Source organism: Chelonia mydas, chromosome 16 (genome assembly GCF_015237465.2).
Source record: "Chelonia mydas isolate rCheMyd1 chromosome 16, rCheMyd1.pri.v2, whole genome shotgun sequence".
Taxonomy (NCBI): domain Eukaryota; kingdom Metazoa; phylum Chordata; order Testudines; family Cheloniidae; genus Chelonia; species Chelonia mydas.
In genome coordinates this window covers 21171504-21197113 of record NC_057857.1, presented here as the reverse complement: position 1 = coordinate 21197113, position 25610 = coordinate 21171504, and the positions used below count along the sequence as shown (strand labels likewise).

Genomic DNA, 25610 nt, shown 5'->3' with positions numbered 1-25610 from the left:
AGACGTTTTTTATTTCCCTCCCCACAACAAAGAGCCTGTAGGTATTGCCAAATCTGTATTCTGGTCACACAGAACAACTAGATGAGTCCACAGTAAATTGGTTTCCTCTGCAGGAGAGTGGCGGGTTTTCACCTACCTTAATGGTCTCTATAGTGTGCTAGCAGCCTCAGGAAGGGAGAAGTCCATGTTGTGGTGTGCTGTACAAACCACCAGATTATCTGAGGAAAAAACTGTCACAGTAAAAGAGGTTTTGTGAAATCAGACTTTGGTTTTTTGTCTAAGGAATAGCAGGTTGAGTGTAGAGCTAAGATACTGGAATGAATTGGAGAAAGTGGAGGCAAGGATGGTCACTTTTCTTTAAACAAGATCTGAACAAATCTCACAATTGCATTAACAGGCTGAAGGCAAGCAGGTAGTGTCTTCAGCAGGACTTTTGCAAAGGCTGAGCAGACACTGTGTTTTGGTGTGCTACAGAGAAGACTCAGAGGGCTCAGCAACGAAAGATGACCACACCAAGGAAATCCTGGTAGAACTTAAGGCCCCATTGCACTAAATGCCATACAAACACATAGGAAGAGACAGTCCCTGTCCCAAAGAGTTTACAGTCTAAACAGACAAGACAGATAAAGTGCAGGAGAAGGGAAATGTTAGCTTTGTTGTATAGGTGGGGAAGTGAGACATGAAGAACTTAAGTGATTTGCCTAAAGCCATGCAGGATGGCTGTGGCAGAACTAAGAACTTAACCCAGATCTCCTGAATCCCACTCAAATTCCTTAGCCATTTCCATCATTCCACTTCTTATTACAGCATGATGTCATAACAGCCTGTTCATGAAGGAAGGGGTTTAAAAAGATCATTATTAAAATGTTCTGTGGGAATGGGATTCTGCATGTCCCTACTCTGGGTAAGTGCTTCCCCAATGATGGGGGGGAAACAAAGAATTTAGATAATCATTTTGAGCTCTCCAGTTCCATGGATGGGAGAGAAGTTTCTTTAGTTAGATGGATAACTTGTCTACATAATGATATGTGCAATTCTCTAAAAGAAATCGCAGCGAGTGAAAGTAATGTTGTGTTGCGTTATGCACAGATTTTAGGATTTGACATTCTCCTAATGAAAAATTTGAAGCCTGTGTTACTTGAAGTAAATGCAAACCCCAGCATGAGAATAGAACATGAGCAAGAGGTAAGACCTTCCAGCCTGACATGATATTAGAATGTAATTGTTTGGGGGTTGGTTTTTTTGGTCTTTTTGTGTTTTTGAAAGATGGAAGCTGTTGGCTAATATGAAACCTGTAAGGCTTTTTGTAATATTTGGCTTTGCAATCATTGCTAATCTGATACTCTTGAAACATGACTTATTGGAATTTTGAAAGCTCTCCGTCATCTTTGTCAGAAATGTACTTATTCCATATCCTGGCAGTTGAGTTAATTATATTTGGGTGAATATTAACCATTTTTCATGTTTGTGTATATAAATGGTAACATTGACGGCAATGATCTTTTTTTCAATGTATTTAGGTGACTTGACTAAAATTTCCATAGTGTCATTTTGTATATGTTAACAGATAATTTTTATTCTTTACTGAAGACTTCTATGCTCTGTCATTGTATATTTATGATCTAAGGGATATGAATAAGACTTGAGCAGCTACGTAATAAATAGCAGCAGTTCTACACTGAACAATTGTATCCTTTGCAAATTAAAGCTTTCTCCAGGAGTGTTTGAAAATGTCCCGAGCCCCGTTGATGAAGAAATAAAAGTAGCTGTCATCAGAGATACCCTTCGTCTAATGGACCCGCACAAAAAGAAGAGAAAAGATAATCAGTAAGTTTATTGACTTGACTTCTGTTTGTCAGTAGTGCCTACCAATAATCCTAAAAGTAATGCTCAAAAGCTTTTGGGTTTTAAAACCTTGCTTTCAGAGTTGTTCATGCTTTTCTAAAGAACTACAGTGTGATCTAGTGAGATCAGATCTAACTACCTGTGCATAGCTCCTTATTGCATACTCATCCTAGTAGTTTTTGAGCACTTTTATTCTAATAAATTGATCCATCATGAGTGCCAGTGATCTAGTAATCCATAAATTTTGGTTCCCAAGCATCATTTTTGACTCACAAAGTCAGGAAATGCAGATTTGTATATACATTTGCTTTGAAAGTCACACAATGCTCTGTTGAGGAATGACTTGCCCCCATCTGAGCTGAAATAGGTAGAAATTGCATGTAAAAATTGTTTCCTTATTCTGTGACAATAAACATAATCGTTCTAAAGCACAATAGTCAGTCAGTAACTAGTAATACTTACTACTGTATTTTAAAGTTGGAGCTGATCTGGGAATGAGACTTACATTGGAGGAACAGTAAAATAGCCTGCACAGAAGTGGCAGTGGTGGGACAAGATTAAGAAGAGAAAGCAGAAATGCTTTCTGTTTTAATGAAACATCTTGTTTTTAAGCAATCTCTTGGAGCCAAGAAAGGGGGAAATGGTGTTTCACTAAGGAACCTTTGCCTATGGGTCTGTCTCTACTCTAAAATGTCTGCCTTTCTCCTCTTGTCACTTAGCAGTAAGCTTAAATTGGTTATTCATATTCTATGATGAGTTCAAGGACAATTTTGCTATCCTTGTATTGAAAGAAAGAGCAGGAAAAGTAGAATTGTGAATATGTGGGGGGGGGGAGGGGTGTATATACAGTTGGAAAGTTTTATCTTCTGCTTGCTAAGGAGCATGCAATCAAGGCATGATTTTTGACAAAATCAGCTAAATTTTTTCAAATGTAGTGTTTTTTACATTTATTTGTTGTAGCAGCCAGTATACATGCTGACTGATTACCTAGCAATCTTTCTCTGCTCTTAACTATATTTAATTTTAATCCTTAGTAAGAGTACTTCAACACTGAGATCTGCAAAGTGGATCTTATTTTCGATTCCTGTAATTAAGCTATGCCTCCTTTATATTTATTCAGCCATTATTCCATGCATTCATTAACTATATTTAAGTATGGGATGCAAGGTGCAGCATATGGTTACAAATAAGGAAGTTAGTGAAGCACTCCAGTATGTGCTTGGAATACTCACCCACTGAGCATCTTTTATGGCACATTTTCACTGCAAAATAATTTATAATAGGATTATCCTGTGATGAGATAAACCACTGTCTCATCACAGCGTGAATTCATCAGTGACATAGCTTTTCTCAAGATAATCTGGTTACAGATGATCTTGTTACTGGGTATCTTGGTATCATCAGCACAAGACAGTCTTGTTCAGTGCTTCTCAGGGAGGTCTTTGCCATGTCTGAGCTGAGTTCTTAGTATGTGTTATATTTTCGTCTGGATGGATAGCAATTCAGGTGCAACAGCTCTCCTTGCATCAAGATACGATTTATCCCTCCTCTTTGTAAATACCGTCTCTTGTACTGACGATGGCATGCTCCTGCCAGAGTGCCTCTTCCAGGAGGACTCACTCAAGGGTTGACTGTCACTGAAAATGTGCAACAAGGGTTAATTTTGTTTAAAGTCTACAAAAGCTTTTGGAGTCATGTGCTAGTATGTCCGGAAAATAGTCAGTTGCCTAGTGGGGAATGGGTAGTCAATCAAAGGTGGAACAGAATTGTACTCAAAACATTCAGGGGACTTTAAGGTGGTTGATTGGATGTAGATTCTGGTGGGGGCTGTGGGCCATAGTGCAAACTTCACTATATGCAAAGGTCAAGGGCTTGATTCTGAAATCCTTTACCAGTTTTATACTAGTGTAACAATATTGGGCTGGTGCAGAACTTTAGTGTGATAGGACTCAAGCACCAAATACCTCTGGGTTGTTTTCTTAGAAAATGTTTTATAGCGTTTTCATTTTGTGCCTCTCCTCTCTCACCTGTTTCAGCTGGATTTCAGTGAGTGCTAAAATGTGCCTGTGTTTCCCCTTTCCACACACATTCCTTCTTTGTAAGGGTCCAGCTTAAAGATTATAGCTAAATAACCAGCTAAAGACACAGAGGACTAAGCAAAATATTATATGTATCGATTGCAATATTATTGCTATTCCAGTTCTTATTGGTTTCATGGTTAGAACTGAATCAGGCCCATTAAGACCAGTAAAATAACATAAAGAAGTCATGTTTTGAAAACCAACCATGCATCAAACATCCTCCAGTTTATTTTTAGTGATAAGTTGTTAATGGACATTGATTTAAATAAAATTTGGCAGTGTATGTAACACTCAGTTTGAACACATGGGAAAAAATTTAGAAAGAAATCGCAAGCTGCAAATGAATGTCATCTTAGACAGGTGACTATTCTGCTTTGGGGATGGATTTGATTTCCCTCTAATTATCTCCTAGATTAAAATAAATGAAGCATCAAAATGAAAGTGAGTTTTAGAAATCATCCAAAAATACTTCATTATCAGGCAAAATTAATAGGTCATATATATTCTGTAGTTTAATTTTTTCTTTAGTTTTTACTCTTTATGGAGCTTTGATTTTTTTTTCCTCTGTGAAGTGATATATTACATTGAAAGTGCGAGTTAAGCAAAATCAAAGCAGTGCATTTATTATGCTGTACATCTGATGATCTCCAGCAACAGTCAGAGCCTTCAGGTCCACTAGGAGCCAATAATTATTTTGGCAAAGCCAATAAGAAGTCATTGAAAATTTACAGCGATACAGATCAGCTCAATGAGGACCACTAAATGCATCTGTGGACTATATTTGCTATGTGTACTGAATTTGGCATTTGATTAGCATTATAGCCCTTTACAGTGTTAGTTAGCCCTGACCCTGCAAATACTTGTGCATCTGCATAATTTTTATGTCTCAAAGTAGCCCCATTGATTTCAGTGGGACTACTCGTACTTACAATTAAGTGTATGCATAAGTGTTTGTTTGTTTGCATGATTGGGAGCTCTGTAGCACACTGAATAATAGAGAAATAGAGTTCTTTTAGTGTAGTATTGAGAGTGGTCCTGTGCTGCCCAATGATGTGAGGTACACAGACGCAAAACAGAGTGGAAGGGAAGAGCAGAACCAACATGGCCTTTCTTCCCCCAAGCCCATGGAAGCCCTTCTTTCTTATCAAAACCATGTTGATGGGCTGAGTATTTTTGAAGTATGTCCTGAGCTGGAAAGGAGGCATGAGATTCTCACTGTCTGCAGTATGTTCCTGTCTGGCAATGGCAGATAACCTTGTACAAGTTAATGCTCTTTTTTGCTGCATTAACTTCCTCCTTGTGTCTGTATTCTTTGTTAAGGGCCAGTTGCCTGCAGAGGAACCAATCATAGCAAAATTTCCTGAGAGAGATCTATTTGGGCAAGAGAGGTATACTATTCTGAGGGTGCAGAATCTACAAGATTGGAACTTCCTATCTCCTTTGAATCCCCAATCTCTTCCGGTTTGGGACTCTATGCCTCTTGCCTGGAGACAAAATCCCTCCGTATCCCGCAGCGGAGAATTCAGAGCCAACTCCATGAGGTTCATCTGGGAAGTTTCCTTCAACATACCCTATAACTCTAGCCAGTATATGCAGTTTTTTGCTCAGTAGTTTACAGACAAGAGCCTAGGATAGCTCTTATGAGAACTAAAGCAAAAAGGCAGCTAACTAAACACATGTTTTCATTGCTCGTTTCCTTTTTGCTCTCCTCATTTTAAAAAATGGGTCCAACTGAAAAAAATGCATTGTTAAAGACTACAGAAAAATCCTCTTTTTTAGACATTATCAAATAAATTCCCATGAGCCAAAATTTAGGTTTTCTTCTTGCCGTAGCTTTCATCTCCAGCCCTAATTCTCCTTTCGTTAGGCATTCTTAATTCAGAACTGGAGGTTCACTCACAATCAGTAAAAGGAAGTAAATAAAACATTAATGAAGCCACTATTCAGTGAGTTTCATTTTGTGCTGTAGTATTGTTTTAATAGACATTAAGGCTTGAATGGACCATTATGATCATCTAGTCTGATCTGCTGCAGAACATCAGCCACAGAATCTTACCCAGTAATTTTGGCATTAAGCCCAATAACTTGGGGCAAAGTTTGTTCCTTGGAGAGCATGTATTTGGAACTCTCGACAAATCTGTTGAATAACATCATTGAAAACTTGTCTGTTTTCTTGCAGCATGAATATTTACTGAATGAATGGCCAATAAATGCACTGTCCTCCTAATTTCTGATTTGAACCTCTATGCACTTCTGATTTCAGAACTACACTATAAAGTAATGTGTTTTCCAGGTTTCATTTATTAACCAGCAACTGTAGTTATTTTGTTCCCAAACTTAAGATCTGCTGAAAACCTTCATCTTAGCACCGTTAATAGCCAGTATTCTACCATCAGATCATGAGTGTATTTTCTTGTCAAGATGAACGTGGAATTGAATGTAAAATAAAAAGACGTATGTCCTTCTTGGTGGTCATGGTTAGCATACAGAGGTATCCAGTGAGACTCCAGCGAGAAACTGCTGAGCTTGAATTAATATGCAAACTAGATACCATTAACTTGGGTTTGAATAGAGATTGGGAGTGGCTGGGTCATTACACATATTGAATCTATTTCCCTAAGTTAAGTATCCTCACACCTTCTTGTCAACTGTCTAATGAACCATCTTGATTATCACTATAAAAGTTTTTTTTCTCCTGCTGATAATAGATCATCTTAATTAATTAGCCTCTTACAGTTTGTATGGAAACTTCCAACTTCTCTGTATGTGTGTGTGTTTATATATATATATATATCTTTTTACTATATGTTCCATTCTATGCATCTGATGAAGTGGGCTGTAGCCCACGAAAGCTTATGCTCTAATAAATTTGTTAGTCTCCAAGGAGCCACAAGTCCTCCTGTTCTTTTTGCGGATACAGACTAACACGGCTGCTACTCTGAAATCATCTAGACCAGTGTTTCCCAAACTTTTTTGGCCACGGAACACCTGGTATATATTTACGGAACACTTATAATATTATTTTGTAGTCGTTTGGTTTTTCAAATAAAAAATTGTTACTTATGCTCAAATATATTTTATTTTATAAAACAAAGCAAAAATACAAATTTAAAATAACTTGAACTAACAATTTCTAACTGGAAAGCGTGTATAAAGTAGTACAAAAATCAAGTTCAAGACCCTTTTTTTAAATTACGATTCTTTCACGGAACACCTATTCACATTGTGCGGAATACCAATGTTCTGCAGAACACAGTTTGGGAAATGCTGGTCTAGACCGATAGTCTTGTGATGTAGTATTAGTCTTTTATATCTTGTGATGTAAAACACATCCTACTATATTACAATGTTTCCTACAGTTACATTTGCTCCAAGTTTGCTCTTTGTGGTTCACATGCATTTCATAACTTTTTGAGGTGGAGTGCTTGATTTGATCTAAAGGAAATTTGCACAATTAAATGGATGGTGTAATGATGCTAAGCAATACTGAAATAAATCAACTTTGCTCATGTAAACAGCAGTTTAATTAAGATAATCACTGAAGCAAATCATTGTTCAGATTGTGTCTCCAATTGAAAATCTGTTTCAGAAGGTTTCACAAAACTTTTTCTTTTTTGGTACCTAATTTTAAGTGTTTGTAGTACCAATAATAAAGAATTTAAATTAAAATGGTTAATAGCCATTTCTTACCTGTAAGCAATTTATTCCTCTTCAGAAAGCTTTGGATTTAAGGAGGAGAGTGTATTCCTTTAGCAGACTTAAACTTAAGTGTGGATAGCACACTCTGCATATTCGCAATTGGATGTTAGATGCAGATAGTTTGACTGGTGTTTAATTGGTAGTCATGTATATCATTTAGAGTGTATATGCTCTAAATATCTTTTGAAAATCATTCATATTATCTTAGCTTTTTCCTTCCAGCACCGATGATTTGCTTCCCTGTTGTGCCGAAAGGAAATGTTGGAGTCTTGGCTTTTTAATGCTAATTAGCCTGGAGAAAATAGGAGAATTGTTTTTCAGAAAATAGTTGCAGTTATAGTAACCCATTGTTATAGTTACTGTTTAAATCTCAATGCTTATTATGGGTCCCATTATGATCATTTGGATTTACATGTTTATCTTAGAATAAGCTGAATATTTCCTACATGGCTCAAGAGAGATACTAAGCATTCTGTACTTCTGACATAGAAAACATGCAAAATGTAACGGGGCATGGGTTTTTAGCAGTGCATTTTCACAGTTATTTCATATTTATTATTATTAAAGATATCAGTTGGTCATGGAATAATACCTGCTTCTCACCTAATAAAAAAGATGGAGGTACAAATCCACAAGTAATATACACCTTTTATTCTGCACTGAAGTCCTTAATGATGATAACAGAAAAGAAACATTTTACAAACCAAGTGGAATTTAATCTGTGGCTTTTACAAAAATGATCAGTTCATGATGTTTGCAAAACCAGGTGTTCATTATCGGGTGTGACCTTGCTGTTGTACTGTCCATCTGTATTGCTTCTTAAGGGCTCGTTGTCAGAACAGACAACTCCCGGGCTTTTCAGTTTTGAGTTCAGTCTTGTAACTTATTTGTGTTATTGTGGTTGATTTACTTTCTTGGAAGATACTTGGTGCTATATGCTCAGTTCCCACTCTTTCGCTATGTGGCTCTCGCAAGTGACAGATGAGATTAACTACTCTTCTGCTCAGGAAAGTCCATAAATTTTTACAAGATCAGTGTGCAAGTATTAGTTGATACCACACTGTTCTGAGAGACCAACTATAATTCTAATTTGTATCAGGGTTTATTTTAACTGTGTGTAGCTAGGAAGGAAACTTCAGTTAAGGACTTGCAGAGACTCCTGCACAGAAGAATAAGAAAACAAGTAATTGTTTTTTTTTCCAGTGGAAAGGTCACACATCTGCCTCACTCTGGCAACTTCTGCTGATATGGGGCAAAAATAGTGGGCTCTGGGTTGGGGAGAACATGATATTCTGCAATGATGATATGAAAGAATGAAATATTCTTTATATTCTTGATCTAGAAAATCATGACTGGTGTGGAGAAAGTAAATAAGGAAGTGTTATTTACTCCTTCTCATAACACAAGAACTAGGGGTCACCAAATGAAATTAATAGGCAGCAGGTTTAAAACAAACAAAAGGAAATATTTTTTCACCCAACGCACAGTCAACCTGTGGAACTCCTTGCCAGAGGATTTTGTGAAGGCCAAGACTATAACAGGGTTCAAAAAAGAACTAGATGAGTTCATGGAGGAATGGCTATTAGCCAGGATGGGCAGGGATGGTGTCCCTAGCGTCTGTTTGCCAGAAGCTGGGAATGGGCGACAGAGGATGGATCACTTGATGATTACTTTTTCTGTTCATTCCCTCTGGGGGACCAGGCACTGGCCACTGTTGGAAGACAGGATACTGGGCTAGATGGACCTTTGGTCTGACCCAGTATGGCGTTCTTATGTTCTTGCTCCCACTCTCTGCCAGTGATTGGCAGGTCTAATTCTGCCAGCTGAGCTGTAAACCATTATAAGAGGGCTGTGAACCTTCCTACTACTTGATCCCATTTCTTACTATTACTGCTAATACCTAGATCTGAGAATCAAATAGGCCTCTGGTATTTGCATTTACATTTTAAAAAAGGAGTGGATCACCTAGACTGCTGCGTTTAGTTTATTTTCCAGGTGCTTTTTAGTCAGTTTCCCAATCTTCCCTTCCCCAATGCTCGCAAGTTCTGTTTAAAGAGAATACAGAAATATGGAATATGTAATGGTGTATTTTATATTTATGAAAATAAAATCAATCATTCGCGCCATTGACTACTGATTTATCTCATTGTACATATGTCTGAGATTATGATTATAAAAGGGTGGCTACCACCCGATGCCCCCTCCTGGTCAGGGATACCCTGCTTCTTTTTTCCCCTTCTTCCAGGATCTTAAAACAAAACTCCACATAGTTTTGATTATTCAATCACAACCATTCTTGGGGTCTGGCTTCTTTATTAACACAAATTTCCAAAAAGCAACCACAAAGCCGAACCTTCCGCTCAGCCTTAAGCCAGGCACAGCCTCTCCTCCCTGAGGTACTGTCCCTTCCGGCTGCCTGAGCAGCTGGAGAAGATGCTAGGTTGGGCCCGCCTTCTTCAAGGAGTATTGCAGGAGGCCCTCTCTCTCTGCAGCTTCACTCTGCAGTTCCCCTTCTAGCCCTGCTGTCACTGAACTCCCTCTCCTCTGACCCTTTATAGCCCAGGTGCAGGTCCACCCCTTTAATTGGCTCTGCTGGGAGCACCAGCTCTGGCACAATCATGTTTCAATCATGGGGCCTGTGACAAGGGTATTGTGACCCTGGCAAGTTTAATAGATCAGAGTCTCAATGCAAAATGTGTCGAGAAGGTGGATGATAGAATACTGGTTTTACAGCTCTCACTGATGAGAAACTCTGTGACCTTATTTGTTCTGCAATTCAGTTGTAAATTTGTTTATTTTAGTATCCTCTAGAACCATTAGTGTCTGCTTATGCAGGTAACTGTATGATTGCCTGCAGTGATTTTATCTTTACGATTGCCAGTGCATTCCTTTCCATATATTTTATTTTGGAGTCTGGTGCTCACAACAATAAAGGAGTAACACTGCCTGGAGAGGGAGGCATGGGGTGTGTGTGTGTGGGGGGGGGGGGGGAAGGCTGGGGTAGGATCTTAAACTTTCCCAATCAACACCACTACTAGCGTATCTGAATCTGAGCTGGCAGTTTTCCCTCTCCTGTAGTTCCAGTGCACGCAAAGCCTGACCGTTTGCAGTTCCTGTGATTCCAGTCAGAGTTTTCCCCCAACTCTCAGAGTGCCTTGCACCCTGACATGCAGCACTTCCTCTTCTAGTCCTAGGTTTCTCCTGTGCAGAGGAAGTTGGATTATGCAGTGATTTTGTGATGTTCTTAAAAGGGGACTAAGCAGAGACCCACAGCCCATTCTCATTTATTCTTAATTTAAGCTACAGCCTTCAGAGGTGAAATGCTTGTACACTTACTCCTCTCACTGCTGAACTCACCTCATTTTTCACTTTTAAAGATTCATTTAAACATGTTGGCTTTTGTCACCAAAGGATGCGTTTTGTCCATTCCAATGAATACTGCTGCGTTTCTGTAGTCACCCATCGGACTGCTAGCTTCTTCAGAGGACAATCTACCAGTCAGGAAGGAAAGTGGAAACTGAATTAATGTAAACCCTGTGCTGTTATCACAGCAGCCAACTTTCTGAAATGTAACTGTTTTTACATCTACACAACTGGAAGCTGTCACAAATCTCTGTACAGACATCACAAGATGCACACTCAATAAATTAATTTATGGGGAGAGGTCATTAGTGGGAATACAACACAGGCCTCCAGCATGCACAAACAAATGCGCTGCTGTCAAGCTATAAGAACAGCTGTACTTGTTTAAGACAGTATAACTTTAGACAAGTGCACATTGCTTAATTTTCATTTGAATCCTAAGTTATTTTTCCACAGAGAGGCCATGGACCAAGTGCACCAGTCTGATGTTCAGAGCATGGTTCTCTCAGGCCACATCTGGCTTTAACTTTACAAGGGCGATCTAGAACCCCAATCTGCTCCTTTTATCTTCAACCTCCAATTTTTCATTTGTGCTCTTGACATGTTCCTCTGTCATCACCCTCTAGTAGACCACATCTTCTAGAACAGCGGTTCCCAAACTTGTTCCACCGCTTGTGCAGGGAAAGCCCGTGGCGGGCTGGGCTGGTTTGTTTACCTGCCACATCTGCAGGTTCAGCCCATCGTGGCTCCCAGTGGCCGCGGTTCGCTGCTCTGGGCCAATGGGAGCCACTGGAAGCGGCAGCCAGTACGTCCCTTGGCCTGCGCTGCTTCCAGCAGCTCCCATTGGCCTGGAGCAGCGAACCACGGCCACTGGGAGCCGCGATCAGCCGAACCTGCGGACGTGGCAGGTAAACAAAGCGGCCCGGCCCGCCAGGGGCTTTCCCCGCACAAATGGTGGAACTAGTTTGGGAACCACTGTTCTAGAACCATTACAATAGTAGCTAGTGAATCAGTCTACAACGGGACTGGTGTAGCAGAATCTCATCTAAACCAAAATCTGTGGCACAGATCTGGTTTGTGGTTTTGTATACTTGGCTTGCAGGGTCACTCAGTCAAACCCACTATTTAAAGGCATTCTCTCTATTGCTACTTACAGCACTGTTTGTTGAAGACTGAATTCATCTACTACAGGTTCCATAAAGCCAACGAGCTACTCTTTACTGCTGCCTAAGCTGTTTTTTTTTAACCCCTGTTAATAATTAGTTTTTTTCCCTTCAAGGAATACTCTACCTCATCTCCAAAGAAAATAACCCTGCCAGTATAAATGGATTTTACAGTTAGGGAGCTGGCCAGGATATGAAAACCATGCTGTGAACACAATGGAATGAAATAAGAGAGAGAAAATTAGCAGTCACTGTATACAGCTGAGATCATTTAAAACTAAAATCCCCTTGAGCATGTAGTGTGAAACCATGGTGTGCTAGTACCTCCTGTTAGACCCTAGTGTTATGCTGGAATTAAAAATAGAGGTAATACAAATTTAATGTTTTGGATCATTGTTAAATAGGGAAGTAAAGGCATACATTAAAAAATAACGGGCCTGACTAACCACTGTGTTGTTTCATTTCTGGGCTGGTGTGATTCCATTAGAACTGGAGCAACACAGTGGTGATTTAACCTAGTGTTCAAAAAGTAGAAGTCCTGATGTTAGGATCCATCTTATGGGAGCTTATTATGCTAACTGGCAAATATTTAAAGATTCAGTATAATTTAAGGGGAAAGTTTAAGACTTCCTGATATGTTTATAAGAGTTCTCAAAATTAAACTCTAGGTTAGCTTACATCTATACCATAGTTTGATTTGTCTTTAATTATAATATTTGAACATCAGTTTTTGACAGATAAAGTAATGGCATTCATTCTGGTGTGTTGCTGAGTTAAAGAAATGAAAATTGTAAAAGGTGTATTATTATTTTGCTACTATTAATTGGCCTATTTACAGTGTAGCATGATACAGAATTAAACCAATGTTGGCACATTTCTGTTCAATTTTTTTGCTTCTTCATTAACTGGAAAAAGGGCTGAGTTTGCATGCCCTACACAAAAAAAGCTTTTCTGGCATAAATTGTACATTTTTGGGCCCATTATCAGAGACGAATAGTTTCAAGCAAGTTACCGGCATGCACCCAGCTTAATAAAGGAAGAGCTATACAGTAGTTGCATTGATCTAACAAGAGATTTGGATTGATTGTCTGAAGCTACATTCTGAGCAGCTGTGCCTTTTGATGTCATAGATTTGCACTAGTTAATAGTTAAGTGGATGAGACTTCATCACTGAAGGTCACAGAAATGATCCCTACACCCGTTATGTTATATCCTGTCCTGGCTTGTTGCTGCATTAGGCAAGCACTGCTGCAGTAGAACTATGTTATAGATCAAAAAAGACCTTACTTCCATATGCTGCATTCTGATGCCCTCAGATTCAGTCCATCTCAGTTTGGTTTTCCATGTTGCTCTTTCTCAAACAGGACTCATCTCTTCACCTAATACTTAGTGTAAGTGCCCTATTACAAAATTCTGTACTACTCTATGAGTTGATGGCCATTGAATACTGGGCTGCTCGATACCCAGTCTGCTTCACTACAACAGACCCTTGAATTTTCATCCTTTGTTTCTTCTGCGTCCATGAAGGCCAGGAGTTATAGAACTACACTGGAGCATGCTCTTTCACATTCCACTACCTGTAAGTTTCCTCAAGGGTGGTTTTGTAGCTCATCAAGACAATTCCTGATAGATAAGTGCATTGCTTCATGTCCTTGTGCAATCAGTGCTTTGCACTGTGCTCACTCTGCAGCCATACATACTTAGCTGCTACTTCCTTTTTCTTATTGTTACTATCCATTTACTACATTATCATTCATTCTTCCGTTCTTCTTTTACCACTCGTATAATCTTGGCATTTTTGTTGCTGATGTTAGAGTCCCCTTTTCTACTTTCAGAATTCATATTCTTAGCTATGGTACTGGAAGCAATTAAAGAGTCATCATGTCTATATTCTGTTTAGAACCTTTAGCACAGTGGTTCTCAACCAGGGGTCTGGGGCCCCCTGAGGGGGACGCAAGCAGGTTTCAGGGGGTCCACCAAGCAGGACCAGTGATAGACTTGTTGGGGCCCAGGGCAGAAAGCCGAAGTCCCACTGCACGAGGCTGAAGCATGGGGCCCTGAGCCCCCCCGACCTGGGGCTGAAGCAGAAGCCTGAGCAACTTAGCTTCATGATGCCCCCTGTGGCATGGGGCCACTGTTCCCTCTAAGCTGTGCGCACACACACATCCTAAACCCCACGCACACGGCGAAACACCGCGCGCATAAAAATTTGCACAGAAGCACAAAAATTTGCACAGAAGAAATTTTTTGCGCACACGGCCTGTCAAAAATTAGAGGGAACATTGCATGGGGCCCTGGGCAATTGCCCTGCTTGCTGCCTCTTAACGCTGGCCCTGGCTTTTATATACATCACTCCATGCATCTGAAGAAGTGGGTTTTTTACCCACGGAAGCTTATGCCCAAATAAATTTGCTAGTCTTTAAGGTACCACTGGACTCCTCGTTGTTTTTTACAGAAATCTTTGTTCTCTTGTTCTTCTTTAGAAATCTGGTCAAGTTTCTAGCTACTCAAGTTCTTCTCAAGGAATTTCTACCCTCCAGTTCTCCATTTAAAGCAGAAATATGACTTGGAAGTGGACAAAGCGCATCCACATTGCTCTTTTGACATTGGACTCTCTCAGCCCTTTAATGTTAACATCTTACTGTTTTTCTAAATGTGACCCAGTTTTCTGTTCAGGAGCTCTCTGGCATACAGTTTCTTGAGTACACTGAGCAGACCCTTTTTCCTCCCTACATGGTTTGTGTTTTTCCTTCATCAGTCAATCTGCCAACTTCAGTATCATTCCTTCTCTGTTTCCTTTACCCATTCAGTCAGCTTCTGAGTTAGCCATATGGAGAGGAACATTCACAAGTGACCCTTTGTCTCAAGTGTCTTGAAGCAAATCGGTGAAATCTGTTAACCTTGTCTTTCTGTACTGTACAGAGACTAGGGTGATGGGTAACTTAAAACTTATATCAATTAATGCTTGAGCAGTACTAGCCTGAATTACTGTGTTTAAAAGTGTGTGAAGCAAATCTAGTAGATGCCTGGGTACCATCTTTCTCCAGAATTGCTTCTCCATTCTTATTCCTCCTTCAGTCTCAAGAGTTTTTTGTCTGGGCTTCCAGTGATTAATTACAGACTTAAAATAGTTCTCTTATAACGAACACCTCCAAGTTTAAGAATTTGTGAAATGGAGGAGGAGCAGATGAAGCTGGTGGTGGGCATGGTGGCAGCGGTGTATTAATGCCTAGGCCGGCAAATTTGCAGGGGCGGTAAATTTATAATAGCAGCCAGCGGTTGCTTCCCCCAGCGCCGGTTTGTGCCCTCCGCCCCCACCCCAACTCCACCCATTCCCTGCCCCCTCCCTGCCCCTATTGGTCCCCTTCCCCAAATCCCCACCCAGGCCCCGCCTCCTCTCCTGAGCGCGCCACGTTCCCCCCTCTTTCCCCTCCTTCGCGAAGCTGTTTCGCACACAAGCACTGGCAGGGAACGGGGAGAAGCAGGACCCGGCAGTGTGCTCAGGGGAGGAGGAGGAGTGGAGGTGAGCTGGGGGGCGGCAATTATTTCAGGGCTTAGGGGCGGCAAAATCTTGAATCCGCCACTGCATGGTGGTAGGGGGTTGTTTGACAATGGCTTGGAAAGCCACTTGATGGGAGAAGGTTACTACAACAAGCACTGCAATCTTCAATTAAAAAGTACAGCAAATAATTTGTACATGCCCTGGAACTAAATGTAATGTGGAGAAGAAGAGATCTGCTAATAGAGATATGGATTTGTTGTATTTATTAAAGGAATTTAACTCACATTTAATCTGTCATGTTTTAATGGACAAAAATTTGCAGTTCAGTTAGCTACATCTGGACAGTAATAGATTTAAGTCTTCAGAAATAAATAAAATTATATCCCTGGCATTCATATATTCAATAATCCACATAAATACTTTCCTCTATCAAACCATCATAGGTATTTTTAAAAGAGGAAGATTGCTTTTGTGATTAAGACATTGGACTGAACTCAGGAGATGCAAGTTAAATTTCCATCTCTCTCACAGGCTTCTTGTGTGATGTTGGCCAAATCATTTAATTTCTCTGTGCCTCAGTTCTACATTGAAGTGGTGGGGATAATAGTGCTTTCCACCCTTTCTCTTGTCTGGTTAGAGTGTAAGTTTTTCAGGGTAGGGATTGCCTCTCACTTGCTATATATTGTGCCTAGCAGAATGGGGCCCAGTCTCAGTTTAGGTGCTACTGTAATGTAGATAGGAATTAATAATTATTAATAACTTTGCACTGTTAGTAATTTTGCAGTAAAACTTACAAATTTTCAAAAAGGAAAGTGTAAGGTGAGACCGTGCACTCTTCTCTTGTCCTCAATGATATCTACTAACCCTTCTCAGGCATACTTTCATTTTGCCATCTTAGAATCATAGACTCCTAGACTTTAAGGTCAGAAGGGACCATGATGATCGTCTAGTCCGACATCCTGCACAATGCAGGCCACGGAATCTCACCCACCCACTCCTGTAACAAACCTCTCACCTATGTCTGAGCTATTGAAGTCCTCAAATCGTGGTTTAAAGACTTCAAAGTGCAGAGAATCCTCCAGCAAGTGACCCGTGCCCCACGCTACAGAGGAAGGCAAAAAACCCCCAGGGCCTCTGCCAATCTGCCCTGGAGGAAAATTCCTTCCCGACCCCAAATATGGCAATCAGCTAAACCCTAAGCATGTGGGCAAGACTCGCCAGCCAGCCACCCAGGAAAGAATTCTTCGTAGTAACTCAGATCAGTAGTTACTGATTATTTGCACCTTATATCCACTCCGTTTGTGCTCTATAGTTACTGCACACAGTTCCTGTAATCTTTACTTTTTTTTACAACACCTTAAATCGGTATCTTAAGCACCATTTTGAGCACATTTTCATCTTGACATTACAATAAAACAGAGGGTGTCTCCTCAAAGTTATCCACACAAAGTGCAATGAGGTTGTTTTCACAATTTCATTCTCATTTTGACTGTTCTTTATTTAGGAAGTCAGAGGTCTAATGAAATGTCACTCAACTCACATAAATATTGCACTAAATTGCTGCAAGCTCGACAACAGATTCATTTAGGATTAAGAAAAGGAGGACTTGTGGCACCTTAGAGACTAACAAATATATTTGAGCATAAGCTTTCGTGAGCTACAGCTCACTTCATCGGATGTAGCTCACGAAAGCTTATGCTCAAATAAATTTGTTAGTCTCTAAGGTGCCACAAGTCCTCCTTTTCTTTTTTGCGAATACAGACTAACACGGCTGCTACTCTGAAACCTGTCATTTAGGATTATGACTTGTCTGTCTTAACTCTCACCACTGCATAAGACTTCTGCTATCCACAATCCACTTTTCTTCAAGGTTTTCTGTGTATTCATATGCAATGTTCTGAACATTTATTTATGATTTTTAAAGTCACTACATTAACTCCTGTATATAGATAGAGAGTGAATTCAGTTTTATTTTGAATCTCTGAAATGACCCCATGTTGAGGGACAGCTGGAAGCGCTTAGAACATACCAAGCAAGCAAGACAAATGACAGGCCCTGTTCATTTAAAAATGTTAATAGACAAGAATTGATGAGAGTTGCAGAATTTTAAAAGGTTTCGTTTTCAGCACAGTGCAATTAATTGGCCCAAAAATGTACCATACGTTTGCAGTAATTGGTATGCTGCAGTGCCCTTAGTTCTAGTGTTAACCTCAGTCTGTTTTTATGTTATCAGATTGGGAAAGGAGACCTGCTTGTCCAATTAGAGTTGAATCATAATGTCTTGAGAAGCAGCTAATTTAATTAAATTTTTATTGGCATCTGTTTTCCTTTCTTTTTACTTTTCATTCTCATACTAAAAGTTTCTGCTTTTGAAAATGAACTAGAAAATGTAACCTGTTCAGAATTAAACATGTTTCCATACAGTGTAAACTGGTCGGTCATCCTGCTGTATCACAAAAATAGAATTAAATCATAGCTATTTTCATATAATTAGATTTTAAGTTGATCATTATTAAGCTTTTTGGCTTCCCTTTCCCTCCCTGTGATTCTCCAATGGGAACAAAACTATGCGATATAACGTATAGGCAGGAAAGGTGCTCGCATTCCTCCCTCCCACCCCTTCAGTCTCTTGTAGTTCAGCCACAAAAATTCTCTGTAACCTATGGGTCCGTGCAGCAAATGGTGGTTTGGCAAAGAAGAAGCTGGGAGAAAATGGAGAACAGCCATCCTAAGCAGCATAAAAAGCCAGTGGGGCTGCAGGGATATAAATGAGGGCAGAGCATGGCTCTTTATGTACATACAGTGAACTGAGATATAAACAAGTCAAATATTGTGCCCTGCTTTATGATCCTCTCTTGCAAACACAACTCGTGTGGCACTCAGTAGCATAAGCAATCTTCTTGATTTCAGTGTGCTCATGATAGACAGTACCGGTTTGTAGTATTGGACGGTGTTTAGCATCTGAGGCCATAAGTAAAGTGTTGATACCAGTTTTCCCACAAACTCTTGCTCCAATTTCTGTTGAACCAGACCAAGATGAGCTGCTCGTTTTGATCTGCCAAACATGCATCGGAAAGCAAGGACATGGTGTGAGTTGAATATTAAATACCAACGTATTTAAGAGCATAAATGCCAAAGTTGCAGATTGGCAGTGTCTCCTTTTACACAGACAGTAATTATATGGTAGCCTATTACAGAGTATTTATAATTAAGCTACCAATATTTTTCATTTAAAGCTGGTTTTCATTTTAGAATTCATTAACCGATGCAAAGGATTTCTTTCACAGTCCTGTGATTGCATATGGATTTTTCTCAAAATGTTAATAATCATTTTGAGTTCAATATCAATAAATATTGACTTTGCCCAGCTTTGCAGCATTATGGACTCAATCCTGCCATCTTTACAGAGGCCTCAATACAACAAAGCACTTCAGCACATGCTGAAATGTTTTGCTGAATAGGGATTGTTTGCTGAATAAGGGCCTCAGCCCTCGCTGATTGCAAACTTCCACTGAAAGAAATGGGAATTTAAACTAAGTACAATCACGAATTTGAACTTGTGATATTTGCTTTCTTACCCTGGAAGTGATGAAAGAAAATTAACCATTTAGGCCAGGATTCATCAATGCAGTATCACATGTGCATAAGTGCTTTACTGAACTGAGACAGAAAAATTGGTGTAGCTCGTAAGACTCGTGGATCTTCCTTTCACACTAAGGAAGGCCTACTGATTTAACACACTGGAGAAATATCTAACTCCAGCATTCCGGACTCTTGGTGTACTACCTCAAAGCTGGCACCTTTTCAAGCTGAGAGGGGTTAATGTCACTGGATTTAGCAAGGGCTTAATGTCTAATTTATTTTCAGTGTGGCTCTGCTTCTTCCTTGTCTCTCCACTTCAGGGTATGTCTGTACTGCAGCTGGGAGATGTGATTCCCAGTGTGGGTAGACTGACTCATGCTAGCTCAGCTCAAGCTAGTGTGCTGAAAATAGCAGCGTGGACATTGCTGCACAGCTGGCGGCTCTGGCTGGCCACGCAGGCTTGGACCTTGGGGGTTGGTCGGGCTTCGGCTCAGGGGACTTTGGGGAAGGGGTTGGAATGGGGGCGGGGAAGGGGTGGAGTTGGGACGGGGGGGGGGGGGCGAGCAAATTCCCCGCCCCCAGAGCGTCCTCTTTTTTTGAATGTTCAAATATGGTAACCCTAGCCCAGGAATCTGAAGTGTCACTGAGGAGCCAGTTAGGAAAGTAACTTTCTGCCTATGAAATTGATTTGATTAAAATGTACTTTGTCCCTTCTGTAGAAAAAAAAAATCATGCCTTGGCTCACATTCTGCAAATGCCATCTCATCTCTTTCTCAGCCGTAATGTATTAATCACAGCCTGTCTGGCGCCCGAAAGGAGAAGAAAAATGAACAGATGTTTTCGGTGTTGGGGAGCTGCTCAGCCTTTTTAAAAATTTCATACATTTTTACGAGATATGCAGTGTCTTTCTTTCCAGGTCTGGCATAATTTACTTCTTCGTTTTCAGCATAGAAAAGGCTGCAGCATTTGCAATTAATGATACATATTTTCTTACGTCTTGGGACATCCAGTATTGGAGTATGGACCAAAGCCTGCTTGCTTTACTCACACAAGTTGGCATGCTGCCATCCTTTAGCGCAGCATTACTCAAGTGAGTAAGGTGAGCAAGATTTAAGCCAGTGTGTCAATAAATTTTAATCTCGCCATCTCTCTCATGTTGGTAGTTCTTTGCTTCTCCTTTCCATTTCCTCGCAAAGGTTCCTACACTAACATGAATCTGAGATTCTGCAGTCACTCTAGGCTGATTATTCATTTCTTTGGGCCAGATTTCAGCTGATGTAAATGGACTTAGCTTCCTTGACTCTTACTCCCTTGGTTTACACTGATTTACACTAGAGGAGAATCTGGACGTTCCATTATACTCCTTGGAAGGTAGCTCTGTTATTGCTTAAGGATCTGCCACAATTTCCATTATAAACTTCCACCATAAAATGTGTTCTTGGTTGAAAGTTGGTTTATAGACTCTCAGCCTAGGAACATTATATAATGTTATAGGCAGGGCTGGTAGCTCCACCTAGTGTGAAGGTTGCCCAATACTTCCCATCATAAGATGCTGTTTTCAGTTGTTTATAACTTTTTGCCAAACTTTAATCAGGCTGAAATTTTCCATGCCAGGAGTGCACCTCAGGCTTCATTTCTTTTTGAAAATTTCAGCCAAAACGATTCAGCTGTTTCTAAGAATGAGACTAGGAAAACATAAATTGTTTTGCTCATGTTAAAAAATTTGGACATCTTTTTCTTTAGGAAATTCAAGTGCCTCCATGCTTTGGTGCAGGGACTTGAAATTTGGCAAGGAGGTGGCCTTTGTGCCAGGAATTTGCCTTTTGGCATCCTCATGAAAATCTGCCCAAATTTGGGCAAGTTCTAAGCCTATGAAAAATTGCCGTTCACAAATGCTCAGTAGAGACTTGCTTTGAGCTCTGCAGGTAAATTCCCTGAAGCTGTCATCTACACTGGGCATGCTCTAGCCTGGAGCTGAGCGGGACTTTCCCTGGAAATGATAATGTAATTAAAGACTGTATCATAATGAATGCTCACAAGGAGGATGAATGAAGTTTGCATAGACAACCTGGCATTTCCTAACTACAGAGTTCTTGACTTAACAACCTTAATGTTCTTTTAGTTAGTTTGTGTGTGTGCAGTATGTGGAGGTGTATATGTTTAATTTTGGGGGTTTATTACAATTATTATTCCTGGATATCAGGTTTTACCAATTTGTATTACTTAAAAACAGCTCTATCTTTAAATTAGATTTTGCAGACAATTAATCCATAATGTAGATTAGCCGGTAATTGCTTTCATTTTCAGTAACCTCCCCTGTATGTAAATATTTCCTTCTTTTTACACATTTGTAAATTATGCATATCCATTTAAGTCTGTAATGCCTGTGTGAAATGTTCCACAATAAGAGATGTTGTGAGTGTGATTTTATTCTTGGAAAAAACAGGGAGTGCTTTATGATAGAAACCTTGAAATCCTTAGTTTTCTGCACAGCTTTTGTCTCCAAATATATGTGACACCTAAAATTCTCTTGCACTGGAAAAGGTGTTAATTTGATGGCCGATCACATAGTTGGGAGTCAGAAGTAAAATATAATGGTGGTGAAAGGTGTCCTTAGTGTAAACGTGAATCCGGCTCAATGAGTCTTAATGGTAAAAAGTGCAGGAAACATTTCCAGGGGAGAGAAATCAAACAGATGACTTCCTGTTTTTTTTCTTACTGTAGAAACTTTAAATTAATGTAAGTAATTTTATTATTTTTAAAAGGAACGGAATGGAAGAGACAAATAAAACCTTTTTGTTACGACTAGACAGATGATATGTTAAATGTGCATATTAAATTAAGTACAGTGTTGCAATACAGTAATATTAATGAAGAAAAGCAGATTTACTTTAAAAAGGTTAAAAATTTAAGAGATGCTCACTATCACTAAGTATTATCTTATCAGCCCGTCTTTGTTACCCTTGATTCCTGATGGCAATTATAGCTGTGAAAACTGAATTTAATGCCTTTAATGACAATTGTATTTTGTGATCTCTGTATGTGAAGGGAGTTTCAAAACAAAGGACTTTAGCCACTGTTTCTGTCATAAATAAGAATCGTTCATATTTTATATTGCCTTTGTATGAAAACTATATACTCTCTAGGAACAAAATGACAAAGGATCAGATTTCTGTTGACTAAAACATTAGTTAGGTTGGTGTTTCCGTTCTGGTTTTGGTTGTGGAGAGAATATGATGTATATGGTTAGTCAATGTAACTTCTGTGCCAGTGAAAGTAAATTTGCATTCATACTTTGAATATATTAATGCAAATAGTGTAAATGATTTATTGTGGTTTGTTAGGGCCATTACCACAGTATCCCTTGAAATATTGGCTTTGTTATAGTCACAGCACTAAATAAAAACAAATTAGGGCTGTCAAGCAATTTAAAAAAATTAATCTCGATTAATCGCGTGATTTAAAAAAAAATAATCGCGTGATTAAAAAAATAATAATCGCGCGATTAAAAAAAATAATAGAATACCATGTATTTAAATATTTTTGGATGTTTTCTACATTTTCAAATGTATTGATTTCAATTACAACACAGAATACAAAGTTTACAGTGTTCACTTTATATTTATTTTTTATTACAAATATTTGCACTGTACGAAAGAAACAAAAGAAATAGTATTTTTCAGTTCATCTAATACAAGTACTGTAGTGCAATCTCTTTATTGTGAAGGTTGAACTTACAAATGTAGAGTTATGTACAAAAAAACTGCACTCAAAAATAAAACAATGTAAAACTTTAGAGCCTACAAGTTCACTCAGTCCTACTTCTTGTTCAGCCAATCGCTCGGACAAACAAGTTTGTTTACATTTACAGGAGATAATGCTGCCTCTTCTTGTTTACAATGTCGCCTGAAAGTGAGAACAGGCGTTTGCATGGCACTTTTGTAGCCAGTGTCACAAGACATTTACGTGCCAGATGCACTAGATTCATATGTCCCTTCATGCTTCTCCCACCATTCCAGAGGACATGCTTCCATGCTGATGACGGGTTCTGCTCGATAATGATCCAAGCAATGCGGAGTGACCCACGGTCATTTTCATCATCTGAGTCAGATGTCACCAAGAAGGTTGATTTTCTTTTTTGATGGTTTGGGTTCTGTAGTTTCCACATTGGATTGTTGCTCTTTTAAGGCTTCTGAAAACATGCTCTACACCTCGTTCCTCTCAGATTTTGAAAGGCACTTCAGATTCTTAAGCCTTTGGGTCAAGTGCTGTAGCTACTTTTAGAAATCTCACATTGGTACCTTCTTTGCGTTTTGTCAGATCTGCAGTGAAAGTGTTCTTAAAATGAACAACATGTGCTGGGTCGTTGTCCAAGATGGCCAGAACATGAAATATATGGCAGAATGCAGGTACAACAGAGCAGGAAACATACAATTCTCCCCCAAGGAGTTCAGTCACAAATTCAGTTAATGCGTTATTTTTTTAATGGGCATCATCAGCATGAAAGCATGTCCTCTGGAATGGTGGCCAAAGCATGAAGGGGCATATAAATGTTTAGCATACCTGACACGTAAATACCTAGCAATGCAATGGTGCCATGCAAACACCTGTTTTCATTTTCAGGTGACATTGTAAATAAGAAGCGGGCAGCATTATCTCCCGTAAATGTAAACAAACTTGTTTGTCTTAGTGAGTGGCTGAACAAGAAGTAGGACTGAGTGGACTTGTAGGCTCTGAAGTTTTACATTTGGTTTTTGTGTGCGATTACGTAACAAAAAATATACATTTGTAAGTTGCACTTTCATGATAAGCAGATTGCACTACGGTACTTGTATGAAGTAAATTGAAAAATATAATTTATTTTATCATTTTTACAGTGCAAATATTTGTAATAAAATAATATAAAGTGAGCACTATACACTTTGTATTCTGTGTTGTAAATTGAAATAAAATATGTGAAAAATATAGAAAAACATCCAAAATATTTAATAAATTTCAATTGGTATTCTATTGTTTAACAATGCAATTAAAACTGCGATTAATTGCGATTAATTTTTTCCCCTTTGATAGTAATGCTGAGGTTTGCCCGAAATAATTATTTGAAAGCATATTGCCTGTGACCAAAAGAAGAAGGATTCTGTGTTGTAAAAGGGTGCCATGCTTTACCTCTTGGCCCCAACCCTACCAGGTCTTAGAGCTTGCCCCTGCATTTCTTGTTCACCTAAAATTCACACTGACTTCAATGGAGGTGCAGGGTCAGACAGTCTGTATGGCCTTTGACCTAGCTTGTTGGTATGCAAATAGCTTTGAAAACTCTTAATGTGGCTATGGAATTGCAGCTTATACTTTCTGTCCCCTCAAGAATGACACAGTCCAGAAACATACTTATTTTAAAAATATGACTGCTGCAATCTGGACAATGTTATGATGAATAGATCAGCCAGGTGCTGGCTCAGATACATCACCTTCCATGTTAATAAAGGCTACAAATCATTTCTGTGAAAGAGGGCTATGTGATATAACCTTATTAATGTTAGAATAACATGGAATAAATTAATGGATAGATATAGATTATGTGCGTGATTCCCACAGCAATTTTTTTCTATATACAAATGTGTTCTAAGAATTAGTTCTTTGTAATGTAATAAAATATCAGGTCTAAGAATGTGAATTGTGGTAGCAAGTAATTTTTCACTCTTGGTGGAGTTGTGAATTATGGAGTGAGATTAATGATTTTATAATTGCCCCATGTAGTTATAAGAAAAACACTGTTCATTTATGTGTTTTTCATTTCATTTGATGCAAGCCATTAATTACTGCTCTGAAACGTATAAACACCAGTTCTTTGATATTGTTAGTTCTCAGCAAAGAGCACTCCATCTTTTTCATGACGTATTGGAAATAACTGATCGTTCCTCTCTTCAGTTCCAGCACGTAGTAAGTTCGCTCAGATGCATGTCTCAGGAAAGGCTCTAGACATCTTAAAAGTCAGGTCAGCTCTGGTGTTGCTTTGAAATAGAAATAGAGGCATTTTTTCATAATGATTTTAAGATATTTTTGAATAATCTCAAAACAGGCTGATTTGTCACGCTACAGAGCTTCTGAGATGAGCAACAATCTGGAAAAAGGGGTAAACAGTGAGGGGGCAAAATTTGCAGATGAGACAAAATTACTAAAGATAGTTAAGACCCAGGGAGACTGCAAAGATCTACAAAAGGATCTCTCAAAACTGGGTGACTGGGCAACAAAATGGCAGACGAAATTTAATGTTGATAAATGCAAAGAAATGCACATTGGAAAGCATAATCCCAACTATGCATATGAAATGATGGGGTCTAAATTAGCTGTTACCACTCAAGAAAGAGATCTTGGAGT

At 39.2% G+C, this 25610-nt stretch overlaps 1 protein-coding gene across 3 annotated transcripts in view; it reads left to right on the top strand.

Annotated features, from left to right (window-relative positions):
* TTLL11 (tubulin tyrosine ligase like 11) overlaps nucleotides 1–25610 on the top strand; it is a 116412-nt gene that overhangs the window by 39130 nt on the left and 51672 nt on the right. For all 3 annotated transcript variants that reach the window (XM_043530125.1, XM_027823510.3, XM_043530126.1), the window contains exons 5-6: nucleotides 1090–1185; nucleotides 1709–1827. In XM_043530125.1, the coding sequence (XP_043386060.1) occupies nucleotides 1090–1185; nucleotides 1709–1827 (215 nt within the window). The remainder of the gene's footprint in view (nucleotides 1–1089; nucleotides 1186–1708; nucleotides 1828–25610) is intronic.